The sequence below is a fragment of the Ictalurus furcatus genome, chromosome 15 (assembly GCF_023375685.1).
Source record: "Ictalurus furcatus strain D&B chromosome 15, Billie_1.0, whole genome shotgun sequence".
Taxonomy (NCBI): Eukaryota; Metazoa; Chordata; class Actinopteri; order Siluriformes; family Ictaluridae; genus Ictalurus; species Ictalurus furcatus.
Genome location: NC_071269.1, coordinates 7,852,808 through 7,864,057, shown reverse-complemented (window position 1 = coordinate 7,864,057; position 11,250 = coordinate 7,852,808). Strand labels below are relative to the sequence as shown.

General features: G+C 40.1%; 1 protein-coding gene across 3 annotated transcripts in view; it reads right to left on the bottom strand.

Annotated features, from left to right (window-relative positions):
* Positions 1–905: 905 nt before the first annotated feature.
* ddah1 (dimethylarginine dimethylaminohydrolase 1) overlaps positions 906–11,250 on the bottom strand; it is a 50,474-nt gene continuing 40,129 nt past the window's right edge. For all 3 annotated transcript variants that reach the window (XM_053643913.1, XM_053643915.1, XM_053643914.1), the window contains 5 exons: positions 11,100–11,199; positions 10,660–10,733; positions 9,642–9,761; positions 4,827–4,970; positions 906–2,467 (listed from right to left, as the gene is read on the bottom strand). In XM_053643913.1, coding sequence (XP_053499888.1) covers positions 2,351–2,467; positions 4,827–4,970; positions 9,642–9,761; positions 10,660–10,733; positions 11,100–11,199 — 555 coding nt within the window. In that variant the 3' untranslated portion in view covers positions 906–2,350. The remainder of the gene's footprint in view (positions 2,468–4,826; positions 4,971–9,641; positions 9,762–10,659; positions 10,734–11,099; positions 11,200–11,250) is intronic.

Here is an 11,250-nt window from a genome sequence, read left to right as displayed (position 1 = left end):
GTTAATTCAGACCTTTTACAGTCACGTATAAGCCAAATTTGATTTAAAATGTGGTTTAAAAACTTATTTTGGACTTTGTGACTGGGATGAAGGCAGGTCAGGGGATGAGAAGGCCTTGGTGTGGATCAGCAGTCTTGGGTTCTTTCTGTGTACGAAAAGTCATTAGTTTTAAAACTTTTTTGACCATGAAAAAAAAAAAAAACAACCCAGAATATCTCAACGTTCATAGCAAGCTAACCAGCCAACCTTCATCTGCGGCACAACAGCATAAACTCGAAAGTCCGATTTGATCACTCGCAATTTACAACCTGGACGTTTAGTGTGAACATTGGATTTAAGTTTCTTTCATTCTTTCTTTCTTTTATTTTCTTTCGTTACTGTAGCCAAAATTCTGAACATTTGCACCAAAATGATGTTCAGAGCTTCAACAGAAAACGTACTATAAGTGCAGATTCATGGTTGTTGGTATTCTCACCACCCAAATATCATGGACAGGTATTCTCTCTCTTTTGATTCAAATTGTGATCTCCTAACAATTTATTGAACATTTAAATTGTTCATTTTGCACACATTGTTTGTCTGGAACTTTGTTTATTGATGACCGTTAGCTGTAATGAAAGCAAATACTATCAAGGGTATTCGCCGGCTATAGAAAATCCTGAGTGTAATGATGATCTTGGATGATCTAGGACAGCGATGGTCCCAAGCTACTTTGCATTAAAATGATAAAATCACACCATCATACTGATACACTGTTTGAAGCTAATATCAGTATGATACAGTTATTCAACATCAGACGTTTCAGTACATCATTTTTTTTTTAAGAGTAAATGAAATGCAATGTGAACCCCAGAGAAATAAATAATTGCAGATGTATCCAGCATCATAAATCAGTCAGAATGAGGTCATCGCAAGAGCTCTTTATTGGCTACTGAAAATCTCTGTTGACTTTAGTGATTGTAGAAAAACAGCAGGAACAGTGGCAGGGTCTTCTAGTGGCTTTTTAAAGGATTGTAAACAATTAGGAATTTGGGCTCGTACGTATGCACACCTTCACACCTGCAAACAAACAAGGTTGAAATAATCTCTGTGATGCTTTTCAAGCTGCAGGCTTGCTAGGCCCGTGTACTCCTGAGTTCAGCAATTTCTTTTCTATGTTGAAATGCACTAAGTTGAATTGAATTAAGGACACTAGAACAAAGGGCTGAGTTTCAAATCTGTCTGGTCTGCTTCCCGTGGCCTACAAATCTTTTTTGCTCTTATAGCACCTCTACTCCCAGGATGAAGAATAGTGGAGGATGAACAGGATAAGGAAGTAATTGTTGTAAAGGATTGCACTGGGAGTCACTGGGTGTGTTGGACATGGCATGACAGGAGGCTAAATCATAGGCTGTGTTCCATTCACACTTTTGCTCACTTCTGGCTTCTTTCTTCAGGGTTTTTTTGGGCAGGCTGCATTTTTCAGAGTTGTGGAATGTAATATGAATGCACCACTCCCATTTTGTAATTTACAGAGCTTCCAATTTTGCTAACAAGAAGTCCTATCAGGCGCAGAGAAAAAACATCAAATTTACCAAAAAAAACCCTAAAACATATTGTTGAATAAGACAGCTTCTTGTGAGGTAAAGTTAGCTAAAAGTCCAGTGTGAGTACTACTCAATGATATGCAGCTCTCCCATTATTTTTTACTGAATCGAAAGTAGCCAGAAGCAAATGCTCTTCTTTCCCATCTTTGAATGGTTTTCTTTTTCCCTTAAGTGAATTGTTTTTCCACCATTAAATTATATTGTTATTGGTCTGTTATGTATGAATTTTATAGAATGTATAGTTTTTAGATGTCTCGCGTATCCCTGTAGAAAGAAGCCAAAAATCATAAATGCTACAGATAAGTTGGCATCTCGGCAATAATAGCTGGCAGTGGTGGCTCAGTGTTTAAGGCATTGGGAAACCAAAGGGAAGGTTGTGAATTCAAATCCCAGCACCACCCTTGTTTCCGCACAACATGTGTAAGCATTCCTGTCCAATAGTGGTTCAGAACCTATATGCTGTATTAGACCAGTGCTAATGCATCTTGTTTTGTTTAAGTATAAGTGAGCAAACTGAAAATTTTCAGGAATTGGTGTGACATGCTCAGTGCAATAAACACTGTACAATCGACCTGGTAACTGTTGCGTCTTGAGATTTTTTTTTTAGCAACTATTCAAGGGGAGTTAATATGTTGAATTTGGGACTAGACCCCTGAATTAGCCTCCGATCCTCCCATAATAATCCCATAACACAGCAAAGCAGTCCAGACATCCTACTTTAAAGGCATTGGTGCAGGGTTTAAGTGTGCACTCGGTACGGCCCTTTAGACCTTGGCTGGCTTGTTGATGAGAACCAAGCAGCATGTGAGCGCTCCGTCCACCTTCGCCCCCTCCAGGTTAGGAATGGGGATGAGCATGTGCTCCTTCAGCCTCTCAAACACCTGCAGCAGGAACAAAAACACAGGAGTCGTAAATCAAAAAGCCCCAGGAGAGCTTTTAGTGCATTCTTGTCCACTTGACCTTGCTATTTTCCCTTGGTTGAAGCCCATATGTTCCTGGAAGTTTGTTAGATTGAGAATTGTGTTGACATAACAGTGCAGAGCTGCTAGAAGGGATAGTTACCCGATTTTAGTTATTTTTAAAAACAAGAGGTATTGCAATCAATCTTCATCCGTGGTTGCTGTAATTCTTACAAGTAGTTTTTGTATTGGACCTTTTTTTGAAAGAAAAAAAAAAAGAATAAATCTGAATACTTAATAAAACCAAAAGTCTTTAGTTGCTAATTTCATATGTTTCTACTCTAGTTAGTGAGTTGTGAATAATTGACAAGAGTTTCTAAAATAATATAAGTGCATTATTTTCTAATAATTCAACAGACCGGAGTCAATTATTCTGCTTATACCCCAATTACCACACCTCAAGACATTGTTCAGATGTTTTATTTCAAGACATTTGTCAGGTTTCTGTTCATAAAACGCTCTGGTGTGTGGAACTAATTTATTATGCAGCCCATCTGAAGCCTCCATTGCTAATTACAAACCGCCATTTTAGCGCTAGTAATGGAGGCTGGAGCCACTGATATGCAGTTGAGAGAGAGCGAGAGAGAGAGAGAGAGAGAGAGAGAGAGAGAGTGTGAGTGAGTGAGTGAGTGAGTTAGTTAGTTAGTTCGTTCGTTCACAGTTTGTTTTCCGTTTCATGCTGATAATATAAAGAGAGTCCAAACAAATAAATATCAATAAGCCTTGGGGCAGGGGCTTTGGAGTGGGATGTCCATCATACACATATGGTTGTTATATCAGATGTCCACATATAATGGCCATATCGTGTATATGACATGTTGCTAAGTTTCAGATAATGGAGTGGTCACAAGGGGACAAAAACAAGGAAATAACCGTTTTACAGTTCAAGAGAAGACATGTTATAGATGCAATTTATCCAAAAATATTACAAAAAAAAAGGAAATAAAAAGATTGCAGTCACCAAAACTGTCTCAGATGTCTTGGACAGACTTTACTTAACTAATTAATCAACGCACTTATTCAGTTGGATAAGTAGAAAATTACAACAAAATGTGTTTCATGGCCTTAGTTTAATGCAGCCATAAATTAAAGAAAAAATACATTAGTGTACACTTATTCTGAACTCCCCAAGTTAAAAAAAAAAAAAAAAAAAAAAAAAAAAAACTTCCTTAGAGTGACCCAGATTAGCCCCCTTTAAAACTCAATTATAACAAGTCATGCATTTTAACGGAGCCACGTCCATCAGTGACCTCATCCGCGGCTGTGTCTCTAACTACTAATTAAGATGTGTTTAATTAAAGAACTCATGAAAGAGATTTTAACAGACATTAACTGTAATTAAAGGTGATTTTCCAGTCTTTTGGTCTCATTCTGCTGCCAGAAACTGTCTCAAGAAATATTGAAAGTAGGGGGATATATGAATATGAGAGCGAGAGAGAGAAAAAGAGAGAGACTGGTGAGAAAAATATCACACCATCATAAAAAACCCATAAAGAGATGTGTCATTATGTGGAGGTCCTCCAAAAAACCAACCAGTGTTTTCCTACACATTTTCCAAGAAAGAATACCTACCACCCCCCCTCCCCCTCCCCCCCTCGCTCTCTCTCTTTGTATTTGAATGACAGACTCTTAAAGAATACTTTTGAGAACCCTCTCCAACCTGCTCCAGACTCTTGGCCAAACAATTACAGGATGAAAAAAAATGGTCATGACTCAATACAGAGTTTGAGACATTAAATCAGCTATGTTTATGTCTCTGCTGCTTGCTAACAGCCACCTCAGCACTCGCATCATAGCGACTTGTGTTTCACTTTACTGTGCCTGATTTACCAGGAGAGATTCTTGACTTTACATATCCCTCTTGAACCAGTGACCTTTCACCTCCCTTCTGTGTATGACGCAAGCATTATAGAATAAAGTTCAGGTTTAAAAAAAAGCAGCTGTTGCTGTCTAGGTGAGAGAGTGCTATCTATCCCTGTAGGACTTTGAAACTTATCTTCTGTCATTTGGCTTCAGGATGAGGTGTGTGTGTGTGGAATTTTGTCATGATTTTGAGTTTTATTTAGCCAAATTCCATCTTCAATATGACTGTAGTCCTGTACCTGAGATTACAGTGCTTCAAGTGATTCCCAACACAGCGCAGACATTGTGGGAATGAAAAAGATCGTTTAGTTTTATTGGTTTGCTTCGGTTGGTACAGGCTAAACATACAGCATATTTGTGTGTGTGTGTGTGTGTGTGTGTGTGTGTGTGTGTGTGTATGTGTGTGTGTATTTGAGACCTTGGCACTCTCTGGGTACTCCTCCGGCGTGCAGTGCAGCAGGACATGGCCTTTACCGGGCAGGTTCATGTACACACAGTTTGCGGCAGCATCGTCAGGAAGTGTGAGTTTATCATATTTATGATCACTCATCTGCTCCATTGTCTGCATAGAGAGAGTGAAACACACACACACACACACACACACAGAGCACTGGTGTTTATATAAGGGAAAAGACCGGGTCAAGCAGACATTCCATAACAGGTGATGTCATATTCAATTATGTAATCTCAGAACTGAGAGCGAGATGGAGAGAGTGAGAGAGAGAAATAGAGTAAAAGAGTATGTGTGTCTAAGTTCTGTTCACATGGTCTGTTATATACACACTTTATAGACACAAGGGCTATAGCTCAGCTATACTATGTCTTTATATACTCTATGTGTGTGGGCAAGTTTTTATATCTTGGTGGGGACCAAATGTCCCTACAAGGATAGGAATAACTGACAGTTTTGACCTTGTGGGGACGTCTGGCTGGTCCCCATGTGAGGAAAGCTGCTTACTGAAAAACACAGAGTCAAAATGGTTCCTTTTGTCAATATTAACGGAAGGTCTTCACAAAGATTGGGTGTGCCCTCGAGTCCACATATGGATGTGTTCAAGTCGGAAGAAGAAAGTCACCTTACCTCTCATAAAACTACAGTTAATAGCCGGGTGCCTGCTATGAACTAGATGCCATGGAGTTTATATATCGGATTATTGGGACACGCCAATCTTTTCTCAGACAAAAAACTTGACCACTTGTGGTCTACAGAACTGACCCACCGTGTTTCTCACGCCCACCTTTCAGGCCAAATTGGATGACTAGTACCAAGAGCTCAGAGAAAACAGGAATGACGGGAGAGCTCTGGCTTGATTATCTAATCCTGTGTTTATATAAACAGCAGTAAGAAGCAGCAGAAGGAAATACGCTCCAGCTCGAAGCACTAAACAGATATTTATTGCGCAAGTCATGAAATGCAAGTGTTTACTGTACAGCACATGCCTTTGCCCTGCTGTCAAACAGACATCATGTGTCCTACAAAGGGAAAGATTGAGAAGAGACACTCAGAGAGTTGAAGGGGCAGAGGTATACAGACAGTGAAATATATAGAGAGAGGAAGAGTGAGAAAGAGAGTGAGCAGGCAAAGTAAAAGAGACACACAAAGACAGAGGGAATAGGAAGATGGAGAGAAAGCGAGATAAGTGGAGTGGTCTAACTGTGGAAGCATGTGAAGTAGATGACCTCATCTCACTGAGCGGTCAGTTTAATTTTGATTATGAATCGCACTCATGGAATTTACGTGACCTCGAAATCTAAACAAGGAGTCATTGCTGACCACACACACACACACACACTGACGAAATCTTTTTTTTTTTCTGTCATTGGCAAAATAATGACTGTAAGAGGAAGTGGAGGACAAATTCCATTGTTAGCCAACTGGAACCGTCCCAAACCACTACAAGGTTCCATTCTGTCTCAACATCTGTTTTATCCTGGTCAAGGTGGCTGTGAATCTGGAGACTATCCCGGGAACACCGTGCATGAGGCAGAACACCCTTAATGGGACGCTAGTCCATTGCAGGGTACCGTTCCCAAATTAGAGTCACCAGTCCACCTACTGGCATGTTCTCGGGAGGTAGGACGAAACCAGACAACCCAGAGGAAACCCACACAGACAGGAGGAGAGCAGTGATTTGAGAGCAGTGGGCAGAAATGCTACCTGACGCTCCATTATACCGCCCCTCAATGATCCAGCTAACATCCCTTTTCTGTTTATGTGAACAGGCATATGCCCATAATAGACTAGTGTCACTTTGACATGTCGAGAGGAAGACCATCCATTACACTCGGAGAGCAGAATAGTTATACTCATGGACTCTTGGCCACACTTTCAATCAAAAAAAGACGCAGGTGTAAATGAACTAACCCATTTCTCCTCATTTCCTTGCACTTCATCATACCGCATGGATAGTACTGTTTCATTTGGTTCTTACCCTATAACTTTATTACTACTACATCCGAAAAAGTGAACTGTATGTTAAGGCTTGGGAGATCTCTTCCATTAACAATTCCTGAAATAAAGGAGACCATTTCCTAAGCTTGTCCTCCAGCTTGGTCTTTGCTCGTAACCACACGAGTTGTCTACAAGATAATGTTTTGTTAGCCTTGTTGGTGCCGTCCCAAACCACTACTCTATTATTCTAATAGCCTGCTAATGATACCTACTTCATTAGTGCACTGAGCTAAGAGGTAAGCATATACACACACACATAAAATTCTATATAGACTCTGTGGCCACTCTGAACACCATGCTAAATCAAGCTGTGAGCTCAGCGCTATTTTAATGCCTATAAGTGGCCAAGATGCTGACTTCTAAAATTAGAGTGCTTACTGAATTGTTTCTTCCATGCAGCATCAATGTTTTATTGTCTTACGTTCTAATTGTAGGACAGTGTGAGCACAAAGGCATTACATTATGGTGGCTGTTTCAGTCAAGTGCCAGTGGAGCCAGCTACATCCACAGAGGGCGATGCTGAGCTAAGACTGGCACGACTTACAGTATAGCGTGGTGAGACGAGGATAAGGCACTGTTAATGGCCTGTATGTGTGGAAGGTGTGTGAATAGATGTTTTGCCACTTCACAGAGGTGTAAAAGTTTGTGTGTGGAAAAAGATAAGATGTTTTTAAAAAAATTGGTGTACAATAACTCTAGGGGGAAAAAAGGCCGCACTAAACTACAGCAACACTAACCAAACAGGACAAAGCTAAGTAATGAGCAGAGACAGCACTTATCCGATATCTGGTATTGGGCTGATATCAGCAGAAAATGTTGGATTGGATATAGGAGATAAACAAAGAACGAGTCGAATCCAATTCTGTAACGAATCTAGCCAGAAATATTACAGAATTGCTTGTTGAGCAATGTAATGTACATAAAGCTGGGCAAAGTTGAAAAAAAAGCTGTGTCATGTAAAGCAACACAACACAACACAACACAGGTAAGCCACTGTTTCACTGTTTCGACACTTTCAGTATCGGTATCAGGAAAGAAAATGTAGTATTCTGACTTTGACTAATAAGAGTCTCAGAAGTGCCTCTTTTGAGGCAGTACTGACATTATTTAAAAGAAAATCCCCTGTATTTGAATTGAATGTATTGATTTTTCAGACAGAGTTCATGAGAATGCATCTCATGATCTGGAGCATTTTATACTTTATATTGGCGTGCTAAAGCTCTTTTAAACTCTCGCATGATAAAGTAGTATCTGTTTGTTTGAAACAGATATGCCACGACTTGTCCATGATTAATCTTTTCGTAGGGTGTGTTTAGTTTCGGACAACCTTTCCAGTGTGTCCCACAGTAAGAGCATGATGAGGAAAATAACGGAGAAGAAATCTTAGATTTACTAGAGCTCACACCAGAATTGATGCTCTTATCTAAATATCTTGTTGAGAAGATGGGAACAAGTCAAAGGTACAAAAAGAACATTATCTTAAAGTACTTAAAGGCAAGAGAACAGCTCGAACATGACATGGTAAATTTCCATGACAAAGTCCAAGTTCTGAATGTTTATTTGGGCACCGGAGCTCTCTGGATTTGTTTAGGCAGCAGTGGCATTCCAAATCCTGGAAAAATCCCAGCATTCCAAAGTCGCGTCCCGATTTGACTTGGCAAGAAAGAATGGCACAGCAACGTTTTTTTTTTTTTTTTTTTTAATAGTCTCATTAGTAGAACGCAATATTAAGCCTTCTCCTGGAGTTTTTCTGTCATGTATGTGTCATTGCAAAATTTTATTCTTGTTAAAGATACTATTCCTATTCTAATATTACTTTGTCAAAACAAGATCGAAATATAATAGTCGTGCCTATTTCTAACATAGCTAATCACACAAAATGGCGTCAGTAAAATGGATTTGAGACAACAGTTCCTGGGGGTGTTGCCTCGAGAAGTGTACACCTGAATGGGCAGAGCCAGAGGAACCACTTTAGTAGTTCTGCATAAACAAAGCTGTTTGTCTTAGCAGCAATCACGCAGAAAGTACACCAAAGCTTTTCACAATAGAAAATAAGATCTTTTGGTGAAAGCTGTTGAAAGCATCCTTTGTTTCTTGGGACACGGCAAAGCCCTTTGGCCGGTATGTGGGAATGTGTTTAAGGTTCGCTGGAGCCCTTTGTCATTAATACAGAGCCTTCCCAACAAATCGGCTTGAATGGCATGGAGTCATAAAAGCAGGCACCTCAGAGTCTTTGCCCTTTTAAGTGTGGATATGCCCTGCAGGAGAGCAAGATCAATGCCATTCCTCCACCAGACTGTCCTGACAACCACTAGGGAAACAATGCTGGTATTGGAACACAGCCTTTGCTGGAGAAACATGCTATGGCAGTAAGATATAAAAACATCTATTGATTTCAATTATCTGCAGTAAGCACTTTGTCCTGGTCAGGGTTACAGAGGATCCAGAGCCTATCCTGGGACCACTTGGCATGGATGGGACGCAAGTCTATCACAGGACACCATGTACACGCACATTCTCACCTAGCGGCAGGATTTTTTAGTAGGTGGATGGAAACTGGAGAACATGTGAACCAGAGAGTAACCCTGGAGCTGAGGCAGCAACACTACCCATGTAGTTTCATGTAAAATCTAATTTATGTAGCTACGACTGGTACTGAAATATTTGAATAAATGTGTAGGGAAATTTTGCTCCCTAGAGATGGCTATGCCTTTCAAATCCACAGTCTCCTCATGATGAGTGAAACCTTGGACGCTTGCGGCAAGAGTCAAGATACTTTACCTTTAAGGCTTTCTGGGCTGGTTCGCTGGAACCAATAGCAATAAGTCCTGGACCTGCCATACTGCAGAAACTCTTCAGGTGCAGGGTATCCTTAAGTGGCACAGTGGACACAGCATAGTCCTGCAACCCAGTTATACATCCTTTAAAATGAATTTCTATTACATAGGTTTTATCTTTTAAAACAATGTTCTGTAAGTATAAACAACTTGGTATGAACTCACTGCTTGCACAGTATATACACACACACACACGTCATTGTGTTCCTAAACATGTTTTGAGAACCGCTGTTTTGACATGAATACATGAAATATCCGAGAGAGAAAGTACAGATGAGAAGAATTAATGCCGCGTTTTCACACTAATAGTATTGTGGAAAATAAAACAGACTTTAGTAAGCGGCTCCCTTTAATTTCCCTTTGATGGCTTCCGCAACTCAACCACAAAGTTAAACATTAATGTAATGGCTTGTAAAAGACACAGCGATAAGCAGTCGATTCAAAGCACTTTTGAGGACAAACATCCATTTCCTACTCATTATGTACTGAATGTCATCTGCGTTATTAGCATATTAGCGAAGAATGCCCTGGTGCTGGCTTGGCCTTCTGCCTTGCAATGGAGAATCAAAGCTGCTTGACCATGCTTCTGCAGACCAGACGTCCCTCGAATGATAAAGCGATTGGGGAAAGATAGCACAAAAATGTCCCTTCTGAGGATTATCGTAATGTGGGCCAAATGAGCGTCCATCCTCTTGGTACTTGGCGTCTGAAACTTTACTGCATAAAATTTACTGGGCAGCTTTTCACAAATGGTTATTCTTTAGAGTCCAGTCGACATCAGCTGCAGTATGGGTAGCTTTCTGAGATTTGCACAATACTAATAAAGCTTCAGGTATTAGTGAGGATGCATATGAGCAAGGTTATGACAAGGCATCTTAACAGGTTTCCTTAAAATAGAGAAGCCCTAATCAAATTGTGGGACATTTAAAGAAGTAAAAAAATCTACAAGTGAATATACTCACTTTAAAGGTGTCTGCTAGGATCTCCGCCCCTCTTCGATTGGTTCTTTTTGACAACCCCACGAAGAACTCTTGACCTACAGAGAGATACACTTGCACTTTACACTCCTTACAGCAGAACTGTCTAGTCTTCTTCACAAAGGTCAAGTGTGGCTTTCATCCCAACTAATTGTGTTTTTTAGGCTAGAATGACACACGGTCCTGATTGGCCAGAATGAAAACCTACAGCCATGCTAGAACTGTGTGAGGATGAGATACACGTCACAAATATACAAACCATTATCCTTGGTCCACCTTATCCATACATGTACAATTAGTAATGTGGAAGTATTTGACAAAAGCCACTGATTAGTATGTACAGTATTTCCATTGTTAAAGGAATGACTGATTTATAATATAATTCGAAACACATGGGGGTATATAAAGAGATTTGCTGTCAGTACCTGTAAAAAGAACGTCTCCTCCATCCAGCGTAGCCGATTCATCAGTCATCTCCACAATGTTCAGGCCAAGTTCTTTCAAGGTGTTCTTCATGGCCTCGGTCTGAAATAAAAAAGTGGACATTTGATTACATTCGAATATATTTGCGTTGAG